The 24,710-nt window shown below is 48.5% G+C and overlaps 10 protein-coding genes across 10 annotated transcripts; 5 read left to right on the top strand and 5 right to left on the bottom strand.

Annotated features, from left to right (window-relative positions):
- Positions 1-779: 779 nt before the first annotated feature.
- Positions 780-2,228, top strand: C7M61_005256 (uncharacterized protein; the record flags this gene model as incomplete). Its single annotated transcript, XM_024860563.1, has 1 exon — positions 780-2,228. The coding sequence occupies one exon, from the start codon at positions 780-782 to the stop codon at positions 2,226-2,228; it is 1,449 nt and encodes a 482-aa protein (XP_024711287.1).
- A 695-nt stretch (positions 2,229-2,923) lies between these two features.
- FGR3 (Fgr3p) lies at positions 2,924-4,477 on the top strand (the record flags this gene model as incomplete). Its single annotated transcript, XM_024860562.1, has 1 exon — positions 2,924-4,477. One exon carries the CDS (start codon positions 2,924-2,926, stop codon positions 4,475-4,477), a length of 1,554 nt encoding a protein of 517 aa, XP_024711286.1.
- Positions 4,478-4,504: 27 nt separating this feature from the next.
- Positions 4,505-6,044, bottom strand: C7M61_005254 (MFS transporter; the record flags this gene model as incomplete). Its single annotated transcript, XM_024860561.1, has 2 exons — positions 4,505-4,508; positions 4,558-6,044. The coding sequence occupies 2 exons, from the start codon at positions 6,042-6,044 to the stop codon at positions 4,505-4,507; spliced, it is 1,491 nt and encodes a 496-aa protein (XP_024711285.1).
- A 2,284-nt stretch (positions 6,045-8,328) lies between these two features.
- On the top strand, positions 8,329-10,884 carry CHO2 (phosphatidylethanolamine N-methyltransferase; the record flags this gene model as incomplete). Its single annotated transcript, XM_024860560.1, has 1 exon — positions 8,329-10,884. The coding sequence occupies one exon, from the start codon at positions 8,329-8,331 to the stop codon at positions 10,882-10,884; it is 2,556 nt and encodes an 851-aa protein (XP_024711284.1).
- Positions 10,885-11,185: 301 nt separating this feature from the next.
- Positions 11,186-12,067, bottom strand: C7M61_005252 (exosome non-catalytic core subunit; the record flags this gene model as incomplete). Its single annotated transcript, XM_024860559.1, has 1 exon — positions 11,186-12,067. One exon carries the CDS (start codon positions 12,065-12,067, stop codon positions 11,186-11,188), a length of 882 nt encoding a protein of 293 aa, XP_024711283.1.
- A 762-nt stretch (positions 12,068-12,829) lies between these two features.
- On the top strand, positions 12,830-13,237 carry C7M61_005251 (uncharacterized protein; the record flags this gene model as incomplete). Its single annotated transcript, XM_024860558.1, has 1 exon — positions 12,830-13,237. The coding sequence occupies one exon, from the start codon at positions 12,830-12,832 to the stop codon at positions 13,235-13,237; it is 408 nt and encodes a 135-aa protein (XP_024711282.1).
- Positions 13,238-13,535: 298 nt separating this feature from the next.
- On the top strand, positions 13,536-14,225 carry C7M61_005250 (uncharacterized protein; the record flags this gene model as incomplete). The annotated part of the gene is made up of 1 exon (XM_024860557.1): positions 13,536-14,225. One exon carries the CDS (start codon positions 13,536-13,538, stop codon positions 14,223-14,225), a length of 690 nt encoding a protein of 229 aa, XP_024711281.1.
- A 393-nt stretch (positions 14,226-14,618) lies between these two features.
- On the bottom strand, positions 14,619-18,251 carry C7M61_005249 (uncharacterized protein; the record flags this gene model as incomplete). The annotated part of the gene is made up of 1 exon (XM_024860556.1): positions 14,619-18,251. The coding sequence occupies one exon, from the start codon at positions 18,249-18,251 to the stop codon at positions 14,619-14,621; it is 3,633 nt and encodes a 1,210-aa protein (XP_024711280.1).
- A 1,649-nt stretch (positions 18,252-19,900) lies between these two features.
- Positions 19,901-21,466, bottom strand: C7M61_005248 (uncharacterized protein; the record flags this gene model as incomplete). The annotated part of the gene is made up of 1 exon (XM_024860555.1): positions 19,901-21,466. One exon carries the CDS (start codon positions 21,464-21,466, stop codon positions 19,901-19,903), a length of 1,566 nt encoding a protein of 521 aa, XP_024711279.1.
- Positions 21,467-22,710: 1,244 nt separating this feature from the next.
- On the bottom strand, positions 22,711-24,273 carry C7M61_005247 (uncharacterized protein; the record flags this gene model as incomplete). Its single annotated transcript, XM_024860554.1, has 1 exon — positions 22,711-24,273. The coding sequence occupies one exon, from the start codon at positions 24,271-24,273 to the stop codon at positions 22,711-22,713; it is 1,563 nt and encodes a 520-aa protein (XP_024711278.1).
- Positions 24,274-24,710: the final 437 nt, after the last annotated feature.

The raw sequence follows: 24,710 nt of genomic DNA, 5'->3' as shown, positions 1-24,710 counted from the left end.
GTCTGTTCGTCACAGCCTTCTGGGCAATTGTGGAGGGACTGAAGTGAATTCAATCACAATATAACGAGTACCCATATTTATGTCTAGAACCTGTCAACTGCATTCCTTCAATTAAAGCTCAAGAAAAGCATTGCGTCCTTTGTGGTGTTCCGCTTTACTTTCGGGACTCCTCTGTATTGCATTGAAATCCATACGTACTTCCATCAATGGTTCCATAAATCTTAATATAATCTACGATAACGTCAAAAGTACCCTATTTGAAGCTTAGCGTGCAATGAACGGAGCGATTTGACGTAATTATGACCTCGCCTTAGTATCAAAAAATATAGCCTAAATGGCTGCAAACTCTTCAGCCGCATGGTCCGAACACTAACGATTTCATCGTCAACAGACCATAAAATGAGGCTTCCATAAACTTCAATGGGTGATTTAGCTCTCATAAATCAAACTGTAATTTCTTTCTATCCCAAACCCGGATCCTCCTCTGTATCACTCACGGTCTCGGGGTTCCTATATCGCATCACTAGCAGTTCCCGCCGCACCATGGACCCACGCCTCAAACTGAACAAAAAAGAAATAAACACCCCAGGCCTATAAATACAGCGGTACTCCCTCCAACACAAAAAGCCAAAATCCCAATTCACCCCCCTCCTCGTCTCTCTCACCCTCCAGAATGCTACTCCGTTCAAGCAACCGAGGTGCATATGACGTGAAGAGCACCTGCAGCACGATACGGAGCGCAATCTACCCCAGAAATTACATACCACTTCTTTTTCTTAATGCCCGAGGAAAACAGCCAATTGGAGCGTTTGGTGGGTGCTCCAGAGCCCCAAAGCGAAGAACTCACAGATTCAGAAAACGAGGACGACTTTGTGAGAAAGTACGGAGAAATCGACTTTCGTTACATCAAAAGACCCAGGGACTCGGTGTGGTTCATCAGACCCCATGCCCTCAATTACTTCAAAGGGGGTACCTTGTACCGGACAAAAGGAGAACGGCTGTCGGGAAAGACGGAGTTGTTCTTGGACTTGATCTATGTGGGCATCATCGGCTCGGTCGCTGGAGAGGCGTGTGAAAACGCCTCTTGGTACGCGCTTCTCAAGTACATTTTGGTGTTTTTACCCTACTGGACCGTTTGGGCGGACATCAAGGACGTGACCAACTACTACTACAACGAGGACTTGTCGCAGAAGTTGTATCTTTTGTGGATTTTGGTGTTGTTGACCACGTCTGTAAACGCGCAGACACACGTCTTGGAGCTGACCAGAGGCGCTGCTTTTACTATTGTGCCCTATATTCTTTGTCGCCTTTCATTGGCCTTTTTGCTCTTGTTTTACTCCTTCTACGTGCCCGAACACAGACCGCAGCAGCGGTTGTACTTTGTGTTTTTGGTCATCACGAGCAGTCTTTGGATTCCGGTGATTTTCGTGGGCGTCAAGACCAAGGTCATTTTGGCGTTGGTGACTATCGCCTTGGAGCAGATCACCTTTTCGATAGCGTTCCACCCAATCACCAAAAGAATGCTCAAACTCACCATGTCCACAGCCCTCAATATCGAGCACGAGGTTGAGCGAATGGCTGCTTTCTACACCGTTGCAATTGGCGAGTTTTTGACCAAAGTCACGGCAGAATCGCCCATCGGCGTGGGTTTCACCAAATTGTACCCTAGAGCGATGTACTTCCTCGTCATTGCGTATATTCTCTTTTGGTTCTACGACAACGCCGGTACGTCCCAGAAAGCTGTCCACCCACTTCGCCATAGCGCTTCGCGTGCCATTTCTTGGATCTACATCCATGTGCCGCTTATTGGCTCTGTGGTGCTTGCTGCTGATGCTGGAGGTGAGCTTCTTGGAATCGAGGAACCCCGTATTTTCGGCTGGGGTCCACCGGCGACTGACGTTGTGCTTGGAGAAGAGAAAGACGTTTACGTGCTTACCTTGTTTTTCACCGGAGGTTTGTTTGTCACCTTGCTTTCAATCACGATCATCGGGTTCCTTGACGATTGCAGAGATCCTCCTGAGGTGTTCTTGGTGCTGAAGTTCTGGCGAGTGATTTGGAGGGTTCCTGTTGCGTTTGCCATTCTTTTGCTGAGTTTCTTGAACCTTGGCATTTCCACCGTTATGGGTACTGCCATGGGGCTTCTTGTGGCGCTTTACGTGTACGAGAGTGTTGTCGCAACGCCGAAGAAGAACCTCCCGTTCTGGTGTCAAAGCTCTGTTTCCTTGTAAGGTTGCAGTGATCATACCGCCTAAAATTTATGGTGCTGCTCGCGTTTGGGCTTGATCACAAGATATCAAATTGTGGGATAACCATCTTCAAGGTTTAGCCGGATGCCCCTGTTAACGGTGAGTGCTCTAGATTGTCACTGATTTGCAGCCATTGACAATGGAGTACTGCAACCTGGGCAAAAGCTGCTCTAACGATCAAAGCTTCCCCATCGATGGTTCAGTCCCTTTTGCTTCTTGATAAATCAAACAAATCTCCCTTTTGTGTCCGATGTGTTCTGCCTTGCTCCGATCAGCTTACGCACTTTCGGTACACCGAGCTACAGCTAGCCACAGCCATCTGGACTACCTAGAAACAATTCACACTTCCCTGTGAACGCAAGACTTTTATGACTCCCGTTTGTTAAGTTTTGCCAAAGATCCAAAACTTCAACATATAAAATTCAGTGAGTAGCAAAATGTGCCAGTAGATCCTCCTCCACCTTACTCCACGCGAAGTCAAATCCGCACCATCTCAATATCACATACCATCGAGGCACTCATTTACGCCAGGGGCAAACCACACATTACAAACATATACAGAACCACACGTCCCCCCTTTTTCCCAAAAACTATAAAAGCAGCCCTATCCCCCGAATTCAAACCCCGAAAACCCCAGTACACATAGACTCCATCGCGCCGATTCATTCATCAACTACATGCCCAGAATCCAGGTGATGGGCCCGAAACTGGCAAACACGGGCCCGGTGAGCTACCGCACGTGCTCAGATGTGGAGAACGGCGCCGTGACAAATAAGGTGCTCGTGACGATTTCGCTTCCTCGGCTACGACAGATTGGAAGTGGTGATAATGAGAGGAACCAGGAGAGGAGCGTTGAAGGCCAGCGGAGTCCAAAAACGAGAAGTAGTGTAAGGGGGTCGCTGAAGGCGTCAAACTCAGCGGAAGCCTCTGGAAATCCGTCTCCAGAAGGTCCACCTAAGGCAGACTCTCAGAACCTCAATAACCACCATCAAACCCAGAATACACCGCCACGTCCTGCCCCCGTGGCCCTGCTACACCAGAACATTGCTCCGCAGCTCCAGAACATTCTGGAAAACACGCCGCTTTGGCCTCTTTCGGGGAATTTTGCTGTGAATGCTGCAAACGCTGCAGGTGCTAGAACAGCTCCAAGACCTAATGAGGTGCCCCCAGCTACACAGAACGACGACTCAGAATCAGAACTAGAGGTTCTCGAGGTCCGCATGCTACCGGCACGGTCCAGACCGCAGCAGCTTCTCGACGATGACGATTTGGATCTTTCTTCTCTCGATGACGAACTCAACCACGCCTTATCGTCCACGACCACCATGCCCACACAGGTGATATCGTCGCCGAAAAAGGAGCCGGAGCCCAAGAAAGCCCCGTATCAGCCGCCTCTACCCATGCACAAGCTCCTTCCTACGCTATACAAGCCCATCAAGCTCCGATCGTCGCCAGCGCCGCCTGGCTATAGGAACATCCCGCCAAATTTGGTGTGTGCCATTCAAAGAGAGCTAAATACGTTTTTTGATACCGGCAGCGACGACAAGGACGATTTGGAGGTTGTGGGCAAGATTGTGTTTTCGCTCAAGGATCCGTACTCGGCCACGAAGATAGCGCTTCCCGTGAAGGCCACGACGTGCCGTCATTTTGAGTGTTTCGATTTTGACAACTTCTGCACTTTCTCCAAAATGCCCACGGGCGTACGTCACCATTTGAAGAAAACGCTTGTGCTGAAAAGCCACGACTCCAGACGCCTAGAGCAACTTTTCCTCAAGCAGCAGAAGCTCATTTCCGAAGGTGCTCTCCTGTTCAAGGCTCCTGGTCTCGTGTACCCGCTGTTTTCGGAGCACGGGCAGATGTTCTTCCTGGAAGTTTACTGCCGGACGCCGCCCTTGTACAAATGCCCATTGTGTGACGAAAAATTTGGTTTGAAGCAGCTCTACATCAGCGACATCTTCAATTTCTTCGTGAAAACGACCCCTCGCAGCATCAGCAAGATCGAGTTGGTCGAGACGGACAGATACAAAATTATAGACGAAGATGCGCCTGTCAGAGAGGAAAGAACAGAAACGCCGGACGTGGTTGTTCTTTCGGAGGACGAGAGCGACGGAGAGGTGAAGAAAGAGGTGAACAAGTCGTTCAGTGCCGACGACTTCAACGACGGATTGGACGATATGTTGACGAAAATCAGCCAGGACGAGGGTTCCTGGAGCAATCCTGTGACGCTATAGATTGACGGGGACGATTAACTTATAAACTCAGCTTGCCGTGGGGCTCATATGGATAGAACAATACCAACACGGCTGCAAACAAGAACAAGGCTCCCGGTGTGTAGATGGGGGCTGCCGTTTCCAAATCCGCATAGATGGCGATGATGGGAGAAAAGATACTAAACACTCTGTTGGCCAGAGCAGCTAGACCCACAGCGGTTCCTCTGATTTTGGTAGGGAAGATTTCGGGAGTATAAGCGTAAAGCGTTCCGTACATGATGTTGGAGAAAAAACTGAAGAAGCAGTTCCATGCCAAGTACGAATTTGGTGTTTTCGCCGTGGTGGATCCAAAAAGCACCACTCCAGTTAAAATGAGCGAACCGAACAAAACGCCTTTTCTGCCTGTTCGAAGCTCCACCATGATGCCTGCTATTATGGCGCCTGGAATACCCAAGACTGCCACAATCAAGGTGTTTCTGTATGTTTCATGAACACTGAGTGGCTGGTTAGCTTCACCTCTTTGTTCCAAGAATGTCGGAAGAAAGGCCATGTACAACGGGAACGCAAGCCCAATGATTCCCCAGGAAAAGATCACCAAACTCGACGAAATCATGAGTTTCTTGGACCCGAAACACTGTCTGATTTTGGTGAGGTTGTACCTCCTCAACTTGGACTTGAGAAGCTCGTTTCCCTGTGGTTTGGGCTCCTCAGTCAGCGTTGTCTCGTCGCCAATCTGGAGATCCTCGATCGTCAATTCACACGGCTCGCGGTTGATTTTGGCGATTCGGTGGACGATTTCCACGGCTTTTTCGTCGTTTCCCTTGCCGAGATGAAAGGACGGACTTTCAAAAACAGGCACCACAAATCGAGCCACAAACATCATCAACGTGAGCCCGCCAAGCGTGAAGACGAAATACCGCCATCCCTGGTTCTGCTCCCGCAAGCAATTGTCTGAATCTGGGCAACTGTAGTTGGATATAAGAGCCCACGAAATGAGCGCCGTTACAACCTGCCCTATGGCCCACCAAATGGACATGACGGTCAAAAGCCACTTTTTGCTTGTTGGAAGCGCCTCGAGCATGATGGCAGAATCCACGGGCAAATTGCCGCCGACGCCAAAACTCCACAAGGAGCAGAAACACCCAATGGCTGCAAAATTGGGAGCAGACCCTGAGCACAAGCCAAAAACGCCAATGAACAAAAAGGTGATGTTGAACGCCCAGCGGCGGCCGATTATGTCGGCGGAAATCGACCAGAACGCCGCCCCAGCAAGAAGCCCAAAGCTCTGTGACAAAAGAAGATACGGAGAACGGCCTTCTGGATAGTGCACTCCATCAACCTCAATTAAACGAGGAAGAATGTACGCCGTGACGGAGGGCCAGGCGTTATCGGCAAACCAACCAAACCCAGCCACCACGAAAAGCCCATACTGGTACCTTCCGAAACCGATGTTGTCGATGGTGTTGCTGAGAACCAAGGCCTTCTTGATGTAGGCCTCGTCGAAATCTGCAGAGTCATAGAGCTCCTGGTTCTGTTCCGGAAGCGAAACCTCCTCCAGTTCCCTCACGATGACTTCTGGGGCACCCATAACAAAAAAAGAAGTTGTTGTTGTCGTACTTTTTGTGGCTTTTTATTCGTGGCATTCTATCCATGCATCGAGTCCCGGAACAATAGCTGTCGTTACTGCCGCAGCCCCTCATAGATGCATAAGCGCGTGGCTGGTGTCTGCATCGAGCAATAAGCACGATTCTTGATAGGGCACGTGTTGCCCAATGGGTCAGTTTTCGGCGTGACTATTTCCCCAATTACCTAGAGGTTTAACAAAGACAGTCTTGGTCCAAAGATGCTTGGACATGCGAGGGTTTATCTTGGTTTGCGGCGTTCTGAGGGGTACAGCCGTGGGGTCCAATGGGGCCTTTGTGGGCCAGTGACGTCACAAGAGTGCTTCCTTTGTCAGTGGTGGTGATGGCATTGAATGTATGAGAGTGGATAAGAAAATGTCTTGTGGATCTAAAAGTGGGGTGCACCGGGATGAAGGAAAGTACTCCGGTTTCGTTGCATTTTGGGTACCATGGAGTGGATCCAAGCTTTTTGGCCAATAAGTAGTATATAAGCTGTTTGGGTCACTGGTGATTGGTCAAGGGTCTGCATTTCATAGCATTCCTGGAATCTGTACGATCTCTTGGCTCGGCTATTCTTGAAGGGTAGTGCAATTGTGTATTTGGTGAGGTTTTGGTGCGTTTTTGGAGAGCGCTAAATCTGGGGTAATGGATCACCAGGTTGGAAATTGCACAATCATTGGGGTATATGAATGCCCCAGTTGGTTTGTAGAGACATTAAAAATGATGCATCTTCAGGTCCAACACAATAATTCACGGATTTTAGGGTCTTCTTCAAATCTCTTGTGATCTTGGATATCGGCTCTTTTGCCTTATACACCCATACCCTCAGCAGAATGTGATCCCACCAGTCTCACCTGATCAGCACACCAGCTGACCCTCTGGGTCTATATAGGTAGGTGACTGGAGCCTCCTTCAAATTGGTCAGTTTTCCTAAATTTCAGCATCTTTTTAATTTCAGCATTTGTGGCACTGTGAGTATACTCTGGCTCACTGGCGCACCTTGAGACACAGAATCCATATTAACAGTATCCAGACAAGCCCTACTTGAACCGAATCACCTTCCAATTATAATACTGTTTAAACCACTATATACACCTTCGATATTTAAAAACCGCTTCATCGTCGATTATCAAAACCCCTCCTCAACGGTGTAGCTCCATTACAGCCAACCCACTGCCTCCAAAGAACCCTGCGATACTCACCATACCCATTGAGTTCCACACCTGCCTTTTTACCCCAAATGAAAGAAAGGAAAAAATGAAGTTTTCATCAAACTAACCCCATTTCACCTCCCCCACCTTCCATAAACAGCATTTTCCGCCAAAGTCGATCCTTCCATCCACCCTCACTACCTCAGCATCCACCTCCATGCACAATTCCACAATCCACGATTCCACAACTCCACAATCCCACAACTCCACGATTCCCAAAACACCTCCCAAAATCCAAAAATCCCAAATCATGAAAAATCAACCTCCACAAAATCCATTCAAAACTTTTATCCACCTTTTTTTCATCGGAAATCTCGCTTATAAGCGCTGTGCCTGTAGCCGCAGATCCCCAGAGACTAAAAACCGTAAAGCAGCGAGCCGCAGACCCACCATTTCCGAAACCGAACCTAAATAAACGGAAATCAAAGAAAACTAAACTTCCCAATTCCAGTGGAAATCCAAAAATCACCAGAACCCCCTTTGTGCTTCGGTTCATGCACCGACCGCTGGATCGATCTGACATGGCATAGTGCTCAGGCTGATTCGAGACAACCCAAATTTTTCACCCGGCCGGAAGCAAATCCTCAGCCCTACAGCCGTGGAATTCATGGAATTCATGAAATTTGCAAAATCCATGGAATCTATGGACTTTCTGAAAATTCATCAAAATCAGAAACCCTAGACGTCCAAATCCGTGAAAGCCAAACCCCCCTCCTTACACTTTCAATCAACTAAGCACCTTTTTTCACTCCCCTCGCTCCAGACGTTTCCTGTCAATCGACCCAACCCAAAAAAGGCCATACACTGTGACTTCACAACCCACACACCCTACACTCTCCTACGTCATTTTTCCAGATTGTGAGATATTTTCCAAACCGCCAAAGTGGCTTAAAACGGTCAATCCCCCCCTTCGTCCAATTCTCCTCCGGTAAGGTCCCCTCCGAAAAGACGGCCAGTGTCGTTATCGCATTTTTCACATGCGCGATTTTCAACATATAAGGACCTCAGATCCACCATCACCGTTCACAATTCTTGAAAAATGGCCCATGGGATCACGTTCCGTGGCGAAACCTTCGCCGTCCCGGAGACCCACGACATGGTGAAGACGCTCTTTGACCCGTCTGTCCGTAAATCCGTGTGTGAGGTGTTGATCTTGCTCGTGCTAGCTTCCAACGGCGCCGTTTTCTTTGTGGCGTCTCCAGACGGCCAGATCAAGGCGTTTATTGCCTTGTACGTGTTCTGGCGTTTCTGCTACAACTTCGGAATTGGCTACTTGCTCAACCAGCAGCTGAACCGGTTCCGCTTGGTGGAGTGGGCGAGAAAGTATAAGGTGTTTGAGAAGGAGAACACCTCCACCTTGGCCAATTTCGTCCAGTTGGAGGTTAGGTCCCAGATGGGCGCCGACTACAGTATTTCCGGCCACCCGGTCGACTTCAACACCTGGTTGATTTTCAGAAAAGTCGTGGACTTGATCTTGATGCTGGACTTCACCACCTTTGTGTGTCTTGTGGTGGCGTGCTGCTGCAAGGACGATTACCAGTTTTTGCACGGCCAGCCTGTGTGGGCTGTCACGGCCAGAATCGTTGTGGGAGTGCTGTTGATCTTGTTCAACCTCTGGGTCAAGATCAATGCTCATAACACCATCAAGGACTACGCCTGGTACTGGGGCGATTTCTTCTTTAGACAGATCAACAACGAGGATTTGATTTTTGACGGCGTTTTCGAGATGTTCCCCCACCCCATGTACTCGGTGGGATACATTGGATACTACGGTTTTGCGCTTATTGCAAAGTCCTACACTGTTCTTGTGATTGCCTTGTTCGGCCACTTTTTGCAGATGGTGTTCTTGCACTTTATCGAAAACCCACATATCGACAAGATCTACGGGCCCTCGGCCAACGAAAACTCCTTGCTGCAGTTGATCTCTTACAAGGATTTGGCCAACTTCGATAACACCAAGCCTTTGGTCGGTATGGCCAACTTCAACGTTCTTAGAGCCAGTGACGTGATCAACTTGATCAATTGTCTCACCTACCTGGCCTTTATTCCCATTTTGGCCTCGCTTTCTGCTTCGAACGTCTCAGCAGTTGCTAGAATTTTGTTCTACTTGACCGTCACAATCAAGGTTCTCGAATCGGTCTCCATCAACGTTGTTCTTGTGCTCCAAAGCGAGTTCAAAACCTTCACCAAGTGGTACCTTTCCAACAACGTGCCCGTCGAAAAGTCCCTCAACAACTTTGCCATCCTTTACAACTCCATGATCAACTTGACCTACGCCTCCTTCATTGGCATGAACTTGTTCAAGGTGCTCACCTGGTGCGAGTTTCACGACTTTTTCTTCAGTGACTACCTCTACTTGCGTGTGTTCATGGGCTTGTTGCTTGTGGTGACGCAGGTCTGGATCAACACTTCCATCATTGATCTGATTGGCTACTTTGGCTGGTTCTACGGTGACTTCTTCATTCCCAAATCGTCTTTCATGCCCCAAAGAACCCACTTGACTAAGGCTGGTGTCTACCGTTACCTCAATAACCCTGAGCAGGTGTTTGGAGTCTGTGGAGTCATGGGAGCTACGTTGATGTTGCCTACTTTCGATAACCTCGTGATCTGCTTGATCTGGGTGGTGAACAACTTTGTCAGAATCAACTTCATTGAGAAGAACCACATGATCAAGGTTTACGGTGAAGATGAGGTGCTCAAGGATAGTGGAGTGACGAAAACGGTCAAGAAGCACTTGTTGTCTGAAAGCATTGAAAAGAAGCTCAGCCGCTCTGACTCCCAGAGACGTAACTCTGGTCCAACCTCGATTGTGTCTTCCTTCGACGCCTTCATGAAAGAATTGAGATTTTCCACCAAATTGTTCTCGAAACAGAATATCGCCGACTTGTCCCAGAACAAATACTTTGCCAACAGCGACTACCACTTGGACGTTGAGGGACTCACAGCAACAGACTCCATTCCTTCCAAATACGTCGGACAGCCCATCAAAGTGGCCTTTTCTGCCCCTACAGACCACTCTTCTCATGACTGGGTCGGTTTGTACAAAATCACCCACACTTCCTACTCCCGTTACAGAACCTTGATCTCGTCCAATTCTCGCTGGTCCTGGACCGGTGCTGAAAACAGCGGAACCATTGAATTTGCCAGAGAGAAGTTGTTCTGGGAGGAAGGCCTTTACGAGTTCAGGTACCATCTTGACGGAAGACACGATGTTGGATTTATCACGTCGCCTTTTGAAATCAAGGTTCCCGAAATCGAGGTTCCTAGAAACCCAGCCGAAACTACAGAACTCGCCCACGAGCTCAACTCTACAATCTTCACGCCCATGTTGGCGTCTGCTCCAGATATCAACACGCCGATTTACCAATCGCTTACGAAAAACGACGACATTGTGGCCATCTACACTCGTGCTGCCCAGCTTATTGCCAAGAGCACGGGAGTGAAGGTCAGCAAGCGTTTTTTGATTTACAACGACAACGAAAGCGGCAACAAATTCACTATTTATGACTTGGCTTCCAAATTGGTGTCGATCCACAATGCCTTGTCTGAGTTGCTGGCGGACGACCAGGATTTACAGGATAAGAAAACTCAGTAGAGCACCTCGTGTACATAGAATCGCATATATGCATAGGACTGCTGTAGTCTATCATGGGGAGTAGCCCTATGCCAATGAATTCGCCATATGCCGCCAGATGTAGCCGAAATGACTAGACCGCCTTAAAATGCATGAAATGATGAAAATGGTCGGACTATTTGAGAAAATGGTCGGAGGACAATTTGAGAAAATGGTCGGAGGACTATTTGACACATTATGTGAATTCTGTGATCGATATTTCACCTTGAAGAAGCCCTTGAAATGATGTCTTATCAACTTATCACTTCAAAAGAACAGGCCATTAGGCCTCCGCCATCTCGGCGTCACCCTCCTCCTTCACCGCTTCCTCCTCCTTGTCCCCCTCTCGGGCTATCTTCAACAAATAACCATTCAAGTTCTTTCTCACCTCAGTCGACATCTCATCACATCCACCCACCAACCTCTCCAAATTCGTCTCGTCCACCTCCTCGGCTCCGCTGCTCTCGACCCAGAAAGCCACCATCTCGTTCCCCTGCATTCTCATGAAACTGGCCGCACATTCAGTGCCTGAGCTCTGGTCTGCTTCTACAAGCTGCAGATCCAAAAGAACCTCGTTTCCGTCCACCTTGGCATGGCCTGCCGTGACCATATCCTTGATTTCTATGCCTGAATCGACCATCGCCAAAGCGGCGCAGTTGACCACCCACGATATTAAATTAGGCAAGGTTCCTGTGGTAGGGTCAAAAGCGACCACATTGATGAAAACGTCGATGGTCGATTTGGGGTACTTTTCGACGCAGATCGACGGCAAAAACGCAGTCTCCACATACGTACTGATTCTCTGCTCGATATTCGTCAAACCGGTTCTTCCATTGCGTTTATCACCAGCATTGAAGATCACCTCATTGGGTTGTGTTAAGTAGGGCAAAAACTTGCACTCCACAGAAAACGACGCTCTGTCTATGAAGGATCCTCTGATTGGACGAGGTCCGTAAACGCTGACTTCTAGAATGGTGTTTCCAACTTCTAGATAAGCCAGGCCATTGGCGTTTTTGGTGAGGCCGGATCTGAGGAAGAATTTCCGAAGGCCGTGGGTTTGCTGGGGTTTTTCTTTTTTTGGTGTTGGGGTTTTGCCAGACGAGATGCCTATTTGGGGTGTTTTGGCATCCGTTGGCCCGGTAATTCGTCTTCTGTCACTGTTCATTGAGTTGTAGTTAGAGTAAGTGAAGGCCGGTGATGAGATAGTGGTGGGTTGTGTGCAGGATGGACTGGTGGGATTCATAAAGAGCTGGCGTAACCCCTTCGCCAGTGTATTTTAATGGAAAATAAAAGCGAATATATGGAGTTGTTTATCCTAAGATTTAATAGTAGGCTCTTTAGGTAGCATATATAGTGTGGTATTCCATATTTTGGACATGTACAGTACGACCAAGACGAACTCATTTGACTACACTAAGGCTAGCCAAGACAGAATAGCGTATCACAAATTATCTTAAAGACCCATATCATTGAAAAGAGCTCCCATCTATACCTGTTCAGCTTAATGCCGTCTGAAGAAGTTTCAACATTGGTACACGTGACCTTTCTCACGTGCCTGTGTCAATATCAACGGGAGCCTAAAATCAACAACAAACCAGTCTACTCGAATCCTTCTGGTCTCCTTTCTGACTCCTTTTTACGTTCAACTGCATAGGGCTACGTCACAGTGCATTCAGCAGTCAGCCGTGCCGTATCTGCCGAAAATCACCTGTTCACGGAACTTTAATTACAGAAAGCCTAAAAACAGGAAAACAGCCAGCTTGCTCTCGATAAACTTCTGAAAGCTGGTTGATAAACGCTTAATTCAAGAATCGGTCACTTCCATTCGTCCGAAGGCCCCTTTTTTCCAATCACATTCCCCAAAAAGCTTCCATTCTCGAACTCAAACTTCCTAATCCGTTAAGCCATCTTCGGTCTGCATTGCTTCATGATCCACCACATCTCAACTACAGAAGGGGTTTCAAAGGCCATTTTGCAGGCTTTTGAAATAATTGAGTCCCAGCCCGAATCGGAAAACACTACCTACTTCAACTGTACCTCTTCCGACGAGCTCCGGAAAGTAGTACAAAAAAAGCCGTTCTCATGGACACAAAATCCCGAAAAGCTCCAGCATTTCCAATACGAGCACGTCAGCGATTTGCACCAGTTGCACGAAAAAATAGCATCCTGCAATGGAAACCTTATTGTGATTGAGCAGCTTGACCACATCGTTTTGCAGCCGGGTGCGGGCGAATATGACCGGTTGAACGAGCTTTTGGCCGGGGTGCTCCGGGCGTCCGAGCACGTGATCCTTCTAGATTCCTGGGATTACATTGACAAGTACTTCGCCACCTGAATCAAAGTTGCCCGATTACTTCGGCGTTCTCGAAGAGTCTGTTTAGGGGCCAGAGGGGGGGCACATAATTAATATTCCTGCACATAGTGGTAACCGAGCATGGGGAAAACCTGGAGAATACGAGCCTGGAGGGGCCATTGGTCGGTGCCCCGCGCTTGCGTGCAGGATAAATGTACTCCAGGGCGTCCGTCTGCAGGTCTGCCGTACGAAGCGTGCAGCTTCTCCTAAACAGCCGTGGGGGACAATATAAAATAGACTCGATCCGCTCTTTTCCCTCTCTGTTTTCCGAATAATAGCCATGTCCGACTTCGAATCCATGCTGGTGCTTTCCCCATGCCTGCTGACGTCCACGGTTGTTCCCGGCAAGACCCTCCCGTATGGAGAAACCACCACCCGAGAACTCCCGACTCCCAACCAGCTCAAAGTGATGTTGCCGAATCTTGTTGAGACGAAAAACGTTGACTACGCGTCCTTGGAGGCCTTTGTGAGCCGGTACCTCGGCGACGACATCGTCCCTACCATGCTACACTTTCTTGTGTACCTTTATGCCCAAAACTGGAACCACGATATGGGTGCTGTCAGCGACATCAAACTTCTCCATATGGGCAAGCAGTATCGTCTAACGAGGCTCATGGACATCCACAACGACCATCCCACGGTGCTGAGCGTGGCATCCCGTTTCCCAAATTTCCAGCTTTTCGTGACTCCAGACCAAGTTCTGCCTCCTGTGACGCTACCAGTAGAGGAGCTTATGGCGAGATCCCAAGCATCAAAAACCCCTGAAGAGGAGATCCCAGTCACTTACGCTGATGCCATGATGCGTATGATTAGAAGAGCGCTGCATCGTAAGCTGTCTGTGGCTCTGGCAGGCTCTGGAAGCACTGTCAGCAGAACAAGCCTGTCTTCAAGCGAAAATTCAAGAAAGAGAAGCAAGTTGAAGCAGAGCTGGAGAAAAGTGGTCAACTGTGTTACTGTTAGTGCCCGTTGAGAAGGGATCTCTGATTCGAGGGGCTTTTGACTGGGAGAGTTGAAAGCACTCCAAAAACCTATTTATTGCATTTTCCTTATTCAGAAGTCTGATTTGTGAGCACGATCGACTTCTAGATTCAAAATAAGGTTTAGTTCGTTCCGAGTGGCGCACGTGAATCTTCATCAAGGGTTAGTGAATGGTCATCCATCTACATGACCAAGGCTCAGTATCGCTCTGACGGAAACCGTTTAAAAAAATTCCCGGTGATTCACGCACGTTCCCCTAAAAAATATCTTGAAGTTTGTGTTGAGAATCGGGAGATTCTGGAAATCTTGGCGGATGATCGCATCTATCCAGGCTCTACATTACCACTTTGAGTATGCTATTCATTATCATTACATGGCCCAGCAATCAAAATAACAGCTGGTCCTGGCCTTCGTTGCCTCTAAGTTGTGCCATTTCCTTGGAGCAGCAGTCGCAAAATGCCAATAAGTTGTCCACACCTTCGGTGTAACTGGCCTTGATCTCATTCAGGGTCTCCCCTTCACTGGTTGGATTCATGAGAACGCCGCATTTTTCAAGCTCGTCCAGAAGCCAGTTGCGCCACTCGCCCTTGGCAACTTCCTCCTCAAGCTGGTTGAGCATTTGCAAACTCACCACCAATTCGTTTCGCCTGATACCAATCTCACGCAAGGTGCGTCTAAGATTGGTGGCTACCGAACGGGCAATGTCGTCCTCATACTTCAACTTCCAAGCCAGCGCCTGATCGTAGTTCTGGATGAACGATTGGTCCTGGAAAATGCGGAAACATGTCGAGTTATCTTCGGTGACGTGCGTGTTTTTGATGAGCTCTTGCACTTCCTTCAAGTAAATGGCCCGCTCCATCATCATTGGTTCACCCTGAATAATATCTAGCATGACACCTTTGGCATTACGAGCCTGCCAGTAGGTGACAGTGGACCTGCCCATAAGGAAGACGTTCATCATTCCCATAAGTATGATAATCAAGACCAAAACCTTGTTCATCGACAAGCTGCTCAAGAACAATTGTGTAGAACGAACGACAAAGTAGATGAATGTGGAGATCAGCCTGATGATGGAACCAAGTGTACCTCTCAAAGTCAAACGGAACAATGTGTCAAGGTCCAATTGAGTTGGAGGCAGCTGAGGAATCTCGTAAGGCACATCCGTGACAGGGACTTTTCCGTACATGTAGATCGCCTTTGCAACCTGTCCGTGACTTCCAATAACCTTTGCAGTTTTGTCAAGACGACGGCATACACCTCTGGCGAAAGAGGTTTGGAAAGTTTTTGATAAGCTCCGAAGAAGAGGATTGAAGATGGTCTTCTTGTCGAAATCTGCACTGGCGTAGTTCAAAATCTTGGAATTGCCGCCTTCGCTGGAGAAAATGACAATTCTCGTGCTGATTTCGAATTGCACCATGCCAAATTTAAGTGTTGATCTCAGAGTCTTCAAACAGTAGTACTCATTCTCGCTCATATCCTCAAGTTCTTGTCTAACGGTGACAGTATCGGCTTTACCGTTGTGATAAACAATAGCCGAAAGGAAGTCTCTGTATAAACCACGTTCGTTACCTGGAATCCTCATCCATGCACCCTGACTGATATACTTGACGGAAACGATGGGATATGAGGCATCCATGATATGAGACTTGTGTCCAATAAGAGCATGAAGAACAGCTTTTGGCAGGAGCTTGACAGTGTGAGAACTGAGGAAGTTCATATCTTCACTGAAATCGATTCTAAAGCTGGATTTGTCTTCATGTTTTCTGGGGTCAATTTCAAAAGAACTGGCTTCATTTGGAGACGCCCTGTGCTCGGCCAAACGTTCAATACGCTCCTTTTCAGAAGCGTACTCCCTCTCGATATCTTTGAGTTTGTTGATCAAACCGTCGACTGACAAAGGACTGTCACTGGCGATATTTTGGATGATACCGTTGATTTTCTGTGCAATCAAAAGACCGTCACCCAAAAACAATTTCGTCTTGATGGAACCGCTGACTTTGAAGATCTTCATGTAGTCGTAACTCTTTTTGACAACGCAGGTTGCCTCGACAATCTGGTCTATAGGTGTTTTGCTCAAGGCCACAAATCCCAGAGCATGTAAGTAAAAATACAAGTTCTTTTGTGTGAAGAACGCCGTGCCTCGAAGCTCTTGGTTGGAATTAGGCAGCCAGAGACAGTAGAAAGAAAGTAAACAGCATTCGTTGTTGTCAACCTCGGATTCGAAAAGCGCTCTCATCTGGATTTCACTACCAAGAAGCGTATCAGGGTAGTTTGCCGGCACCATGATACCCTGGCCAATCTGCTTGGAAAATGGCTCCACAGGCATTGGTGCAACGTCATCATAAGCAATAGGGTGGAAATCTTCGTGAAGGTAGTAGCATCCCCAATTGAGAGATCCCCAGATATTAGCGCTGAGGGCTGTAGGAACAGCGGTTGAACCTGCCAAACTGTAGGCGATAAGGGCTGAACGGCTGGATTCGGTGAAGAATGGAAGTCGTATTCTGGCAACCTGTTTGTAGACGAAGTTCTGGAACAACTTCTGGTTCTTCAATAAGTGTGCGGAGAGCTTCGACGAGGTGATGATCTGGCCCTCCTTGTTGATGATTTTCGAGTTCGTCATTTGTCTATCAGTGGTTGTGTTGTTGGAGTTGGCGAACTCGGACATAAGCGGTGGGTATCTATTACTGGCGATCCCGAATAAACTGGTCATGGGGTCGCCGCTGGTGGTGATTCTGGTTCTGACGTTTTCAAAGACCTTGAGCCACGATGCTAGCTCCTGCACTGTTTCTGTCTGGAACACAAGGGTTGTATCGATGGTCTTGAGCTCGAAACAGAAGCGTCTTTCCTCATTGGCGGTGAATTTTGTGTTGCAGAGCAAAGCACCGATTTTGTCGGTTTCCTGAACAGCCGTTCCGGCCGGATTGAGCACCAAAAGACCGAAAACACCACCTTGAAGAAAGGCCCACCGCTGGACCCAGATGGGTTTGGTCGATTTCTCAACATACGTCTTCATGAACAAATGGCCGTGCTTTTCCACCGCAGTCTCGGGGTAAGCGGACAAAACCTTGGCATTGACGTGTGTGGTTCGGTAGTCGTTCAAGTCTCCAGAAGGCACGAAACTGGCACTGGTGGATTCCTGGATCTGCTTTTTTGCAGCCATCATATCACGGTGAAGGCGTTTCACGGAGCCTCTGTAGTTGTCACACCAGGAAGAAACACGTTTGAGCTGTGCCCACACGTCGTTCAAGAGCTGCTGCACAATCGGATGGGAGCCAAAACGCTCCACTTTCTGGTGCCACATGAGGTAGATGAAACGGACGATTTTGTGGTTGACGTACTCGACAAGCTCGTTGAGTTCAATGATAAGATCAAGACTGGCCTCCATGTACTCTTTTCTCACGGCAAAAAGCTGCAAGGCATCTTCCATGACCAAGGCCGGGTCCTTCAGTTTCGGTGTAGCCATGTGGATCCGTAGAAACTTGTCGTAGTTGGCCTGGGCCTCGTCAAAGCGGATTTTGTGGGTTTGGTACAAGGCGATCTGCTCCATGATGGAGTCTTTTGTGGATTCTAGCCGGGGAACCAGGTAATTGAGCAATCCCAAACTGATATCCCAGACCATCTTGAGTCCGTCAAAGATCGTATTCATGGCCTGCTGCGTGTACTCCTGGTCGACCAAGCCTTCCAGAAGACTCTGCGGCATCAAATACTCCAAGAAGGAGTTGACGTAGCTCTGCAATTCCTTGACTTGTTTAGGGATTTTCGTCAAACTAGACCGCAACGCCAAAATCCACTTTTCCGTGGTCATGAGCTGGGTATGGAGATGCGTCACGGAGGCTCGGAACGAAGGCAGGTCCAAGGCGGCCTCCTTGAGCGCCACGGATATAAGTTTGATGTGGTGAAGGTCCGATGGAGGTCTGAGTTCTTCTTCTTCTTCAGCCTGAGCTGCTTCTTTGATGGTGGCGGACGCCTGCGTGTTCACCTGGACCAGCGAAACCGGCGGTGCCGATTCGTGGGGCATTGTGGACGGAATAGGCTAATTTTTTTTGGGGAATTGGTGGGTTTTGATGTTTCAACTGCAGCAAGTGTTTCTTGATGGAGGACTGTGGTGGTGCACGGGTGTTTTGGGCTGAAACGGCAGCAACAAGTGAATTTCCGGTCGGGGCGGGGAGAGTTGGTAGTTTGGCGGATTTCTGGTGAAATTGGCGGAGGTGTTGGTGGTTTCTTTGTTGTTAGCAGGTTACTGTAGATGTAGGTTGATCGCACTCGGTTAAGCAAGCAAGCGAAAAGCCGAGGAAGGCGGGAAATCTGGGGAAATCGGAAGTGAAGAAATTGGACATTTTTTCGGTTTTTGTTGTTTGTGGAGAGTTTGGTTTTGTGGTTTTGGGGGTTTTCGGAAAATCGAAAAGGTCCGGTGGTTCAGGGAAATGCAGCGTTGGTGGTACTTAGAAGCAACCCATTCTTGCATTATCACTTTTCTTGGTTTCCCCTGAGATGGGGGCAAAGGGGAGGATATTTTTGTATAAACGGGTTTTGATGGGATTTGGAAAAATCCACTCACATTGTGGTGCTCCATGAAATTTACGGGTATAGGCGGCTTTAGATCAAGCTGGTGTAGTTAGCAGCCTTGCATTATCACAATCAAGGCTTCGTTTCCCCAGCTAGCTCAATTCCTTCTTTTTTTTTTTTTTTTTTTTCCATTTCATTCCCTTCTGCTTCCAATTTACGGTTAAAGTTCTCTTCGGCTGGTTCAATGTGGTCCTGGTTTACCGCCAATGCATGGCTGCAAAACAGACCTATAACCGGCTTGCATGATTTAACTCTGTACAAAAATAGACCGTGGTCTAGGGGTCCCCACTGGTTCATAAGGGTTCACAATTAGAGTTTGGAAGAGTAGTTGGGCTTAAGGTGGAAGTTTGGCTTTGACTGTTTTGTTAGGTGTGAAATTGTAGTGGTTTAGGCATACCGGGTGTTTTTAGATTTCCATTTGAGTTTTCTGGCCAGTGTGTTTTCTGGTTCTAAATGCCCTATTGCTGGATTATTAAAAATGCCTTTGTTCTGTTAAGTAGCATTTACACCCTAGTTTAGCCGGAACTATATTAGACTCTACTAAAGAAAGCTTATACTGTCATGTTCACCACGGACTAAGTTTCGTTGTGTCTGGTGGAATTAATATTCATTTTAGTAAAACAGTATTCTGGTTCGATTCCCTTCTCAAGTATTATTTATAGTTGTTTGTATATTTCTGACAGAAATCTTCCCTCAATTATAAGCCAACACTATACCGCTATAGAAACACATCCAACTAATAAAGGACCCAAAGATCTTCCCTTCCCAGGTTTCATTTCGTAATTACTCTTAAGGGTATTGCGTTCAATTGAGAGTGTATTCCCTACCTTTTATCCATGGATACCTGGCTCCAATTGGCCTATAGCTATCATTCTGAAACAGTCTCACACGTTCCACCATCCATGCCATCTATATCATTCCCAGGACCCTCTAACTCATTCCCCAAATATCAAATCCCCTCTCACTATCCACCCATTAAGCCTCGTCACACGACAATTACACCTTCCTGGTTCCTGGTAGTAAAGCATCACAAGATCACTAACCACCAATCCCCACCTGCTCTACATTACCCTCTCCTCGAACTCATTATCTATACATCACCTAAATATCAGCTTCACCCTCGAGAACCTTGATAGGGTCGATGTTGTGCTTCTGCAACAAAGCCTTGACGTCCAGGAAGCCCTTGTACAACTCGTCCACGGTGTGGTTGCTGATGACGTCCTTGATGGTCTCGTCTCTCTTGAGCGGAATTGGACCAATCAAACCGAGGAACCTGCTGAATCCATACAGAATGATCTTGCTGAGCCATGTAGAGTCGTTGATGTCAATGGTATCCTCGCCAATGTCAGCGCCAAAAATGCCCTGGACGTAGGTGGCGATCACCTGGCTGTAAATCACATCGGCGCCTGGGTACTCGAGATTACTGGTTCTCATGGTCTTCAGACACCCAGAAATGGGCGCTTCACCGTTGAAACGCTTTTCGATCCAGCTGAGACCGGCGCCCACGCCAAGGAAGGTTTCAATGGCATGGCCGGTGTTTTCAGAAATGGTCCACTCGATCGAAGGAGCACCCCATTCGCAGAAATTGTCGTATGCTCTTTGCGGCTGGATGATAGGCACTATCTCATCAACCTCACCGTGGAAGACAAAGAGAGGAATTTCTGGAACACCGTCCAGCTTGACGTAGGCGAGGGTGTTGTTTCTGACGATCTCGGCGATTACCGGAACGTCAAAGAAGCCCACTCTGTTCTTGAAGTAGGGGAAGAGTCCCAGGAAGAACTTCTGGAAAATGTACGCCACGAGCGAGTTGATAAGGCAGTTCTCCTTGGCGGCGTAGAAACGGCGTTTCTTCAATGTGGCAATTTCACTGTCGATGAGCTTGGCGAACTCGGAGTACTCAGAGATGATACCGTTGATGGCGTTGGGAATAAGCCCAGATGCAAAAGTGCCATCTGCAGCCAAAGCCGTCAGCGTGATGTTGGTGACCCAGCCGCCAATGGCAGCGCCAATAAGGTTCTCCTTGAGTTCTGGAGCATACGCTGGCTGGAGCTGGGTAGCCCATCCTGAAGCCAAAGAACCGCCAGAGTATCCAAAAATCGCCACCTGGGCGTCTTTCTCAATCCCCGTCACGTCCTCGGACCGAAGCACCGCACGGATGTTGTCCAAAACGGCTTTTCCAGACTGGTGGCCCGCCGTGAACGCAGACTTGGGGCCCTGGTAGTCGGGAACAGCCACAAACCAGCCCTTCAGAAGGCCGTACTGGATGAACGGGATCTCCGTCTGCGTGGTGATGGTGTCGCCGTTGGCGTTGTACAAAAGAGCGTACGAGGGTGCACAGTCGATGGAGTTGGAGTCCTGCCATGCCTGGTACGAGAGCACCTTGGAGGGGTCTGAGTTGAAGGGTTCCAAGACGGTAGTGACAAAGGCGTTGGCGTTTCCGTGAGAATCCTCGGAACGCACGAGAAACTGCCACGAGTTCTTCACGCTCATGGGGAAAATGAGCGATCTGACCTTGGCCGGCGTGGGTCTGACGGCGATAATGTCTCCGTACTTGTAGTCGGAGACGTTCTGGGGCACATCGTAGAAACTGTCCTTGGAGGGGGGCGTGGGGCGGTTGAACAAGGCCAGGACCGCGGTCACCCACAAGAAAAGGGAAAGGAAAAGCATGGATCTGGGTTTTTGAAAACTGGGGATTCCTCGCTGCTTTATACGCCAAGGGTGGGCCCGTTTTGCAGCCATGGGCTCCCTAATATGCGGTACTGCACATTGTGCGCCCTCCGCTGCGGGTGGGTGCATGGACAGATACCAAGCGAGCCTGGTGCATCAGGACAATCCAAAAGAGGGGGCACAGTCTGTACCGTTGTCCCACTTACGAGCCGATTCTGGCAAGAACCGTAGTATTAAAAGTAAACAGGCTGCTTGAAGTTTTTTGTCGCAGGCACGCCAGCCCCACCGCTGCGGCGCCGGGTATACGCAAGTGAGACTTCCATGTAGCTGGAATTCGCTTAGACTTGACCCGCAGGCTGGTTGTTTTGATATCTCCAGACCCACCGCAGTGGTTTTGTAGTGAAAAGGTGCAAAGTTGTGGGAAGAGAGTCAACGATGAAAAACAGCTTTATAGTCGTTCTTGGTGGGTACAGGTGACTATCGTCCATTGGGCTACATCACATTGTATGGAACGCCCATTTGCAACGTTCATGATATCCCCACCCCCACAATATCCGTCTAAACGGGTAACGGCGCCGCCGCAGAAGCGTGTTGTTTTTTGTGGAATCGCTGTTTTTTGGAACCGCATGCTTCAAAATATCACAGCGCCGAGAAAACAAAAACCAGCCTTTCGTCTCGAGATATAATCAATAAAGCGTCACAGGGACTGTCGGATGGCCTGATGGGATGGCTGAAAGTCAGCTGAAATTGCACATCCTACTGCCCAATGGTGAAAACACCCCGATCCTCGGAAGCAGCCGCAAAGCGGAATCTGTAAAGCGTGTGATGCACTGTTTATGGTTTCATAACAGTTCGTGCACTGATAGTAACATTACACTTTGAGCAGACCCCACCGAAAGTCCAAAAATCAGACTACAGAGACTTGGCTAGACGGACTTGTGTGTCACGAGGTGCGGGGAAGTTTTAAGCTGGCTATTAACCCATTGTTTTCTCTCACCATCTCTTGAAAACAAGGCATAGGGACCACCTCTGGCTGCAAACGCGGTAAAGCTTCATTCCGGCATATAGCGCCAGCATGTTTTTCGTGATTCCCGGCTACATGCACTCCCTGCGTCGACGTGCTTAACCTATATCGTGGGGGTGCTTTGGTGAAACATCCACTTAGACTCGCCTGCTTCCAGAAGTTGCATTTACGCTGGTCCCAGCAGACTCTCTGTATAGAGTGCTGTGCGTTTCTTCCATGCTCACCCCCCAAACAGCACTGTGGTTTCCCCATAGAGAACAGCCCACGGGTCGATCCCCTCGGATTCCCACAATTCGATGATATCTCTAAATCCGTGAAACACCTGGCTTTGCAGTTTTTCGCTAATTTTAGAGCCCACGCCCTCCTGCCGCTTGAACGGGCCAAACGCCCTGAAAACGCCATTCAAGGCATACGCAAAGATTTTGCTCAAAACCGTTGACTCATTGAAATTCTTAGTATCTTCCCCCACCTTCTGCCCAAAAAGAGCCCGAACAAATGTGTCCAAATACTGGCGGTACATAACGTCTGCTCCAGGATAAAGCGTGTTTGTGGTTCTGTATGTCTTGGTGCATCCGTCAATTGGCTTTTCTCCATCCATGCGTTTTTCAAGCCAGGAAAGTCCGGTGCCGATTCCAAGAATACCTTCAGAAACATGAGCACTGTAGTTGGACACGGCGAATTCGATCGAAGGTGCACCCCACGAACACCACTTTTCGTAGACCTCCTCGGCCTGGTTGACTCGGATGACCTCATCGTGCAAGGCCTGGAATATGAAGATGGGGGTTTCTGGAACGCCTGCTGATTTGGAAAGACCCAAGGTGTTGTTGTGCAAAACGGCTGCCATGTCTGGGTCAGTAAGTAGGCTTCTTTGTATCAATGGGCTGGATCCGTTGAAAAGCGCCTCGTAGATGAACTTATCGGATATTTCTCCAAGACACATATTTCTAGCTGCATTGAACTCCACAAGCCGTTCAGGGTCCACGGCTTCCTCGATTATGGGAACCAACGCCTCGTATTCCTGCGAAATCCCGTGGATCATGGAAACCACCAACCCTGCAAACGCCGTCTCGTCATTTTCCACAAGCGTCTGTGTGTGGTTGGTCATGAACCCACCAAAAGCACTTCCCACTATATTTTTCTTTAACTCTGGAGCGTAGTCAGGCTGGATCTGGGCCGCCCATCCGGATGCAATGGATCCTCCAGAGTACCCATAAAGCCCCACCCTAGCATCTGGGTCAATTCCGGTCAAATTTCCAGAATTCAAGGCCGCCCGGATCCCGTTCAAAACAGCCTGTCCCGACTGCAAACCCGCCGTAAACGCCGACTTGGGCCCCTGGTGGTCCGGCAAAACCACATACCAGTTCTTCAGCAAGGCCACATCCATAATGGTCATTTCCCACTGTGTTGGAAAAGTATCCATGGAGGCGCCAAACAAGATTCCGTAGGACGGGCTGCAATTGACGCTGGGCAGGTCCTCGAAAGACTGGTACGAGAGGATTTTCGTGGGGTCGGCGTTGTATGGTTCCACGATGGTGGAAACGACGGAGGTTGGATTTCCAAAGGAGTCTTCGGAGCGGACTTGCAATTGCCAGGCGTCTTTGATGTTCAAAGGGAGTATTTCGCTTCGGAGCTGGACCGGCGGAGGACGCCAGCTGATGATCTGGCCGACCTCGTAATCCGATACGTTTTCGGGTGTTTCGTAGAATGGGTCTTCGGAAGGCGCCAAAGGTGCTGTGAAAGCGCAAGCCGGGGTGGCCCACAAGAGAAGAAAAAGAAAAAGCATCTACGGTTTTGAAAATCGGCGGTGTTGTTCTTTTTTTTTTCACTCAGTCGACGGTACAATGGTGATCGGCGTGGACGTTGAGGATGCGCTTTTGGAGGCTTGTTGATTGTTCAGGTGGAGAATTATCTTTGTCTGGGGACTGGGGAATTTAAATTTTTCTGGGACGGAACTTCGCTGGAACGGTGTTTTTTCCAGTTTGGGAAAATTCGACCGTAAGCGGATAAAGTGCTGTCTTTGGTTGGTCAAGACATCACCATCCTGATACAACATAAAGCCTACCTTCTCCAAAAACTCAGAACAAAAACTAGAAATGTGAATCTTTGCCTAAAACTCAAAATCGGGGTTTTTCCAGTTTGGGAAAGTTCGGGTGGCCATAAGCCTATAGAATACTGTCTACGTTGGTAGGTATCAAGACATCACCACTCCTAATACAACAT

Source organism: Candidozyma pseudohaemuli, assembly GCF_003013735.1.
Source record: "Candidozyma pseudohaemuli strain B12108 chromosome Unknown scaffold00024, whole genome shotgun sequence".
In the NCBI taxonomy this organism is placed as follows: domain Eukaryota; kingdom Fungi; phylum Ascomycota; class Pichiomycetes; order Serinales; family Metschnikowiaceae; genus Candidozyma; species Candidozyma pseudohaemuli.
The sequence above is the reverse complement of the archived record's forward strand: the minus strand, read 5'-3'. Positions and strand labels throughout refer to the sequence as shown.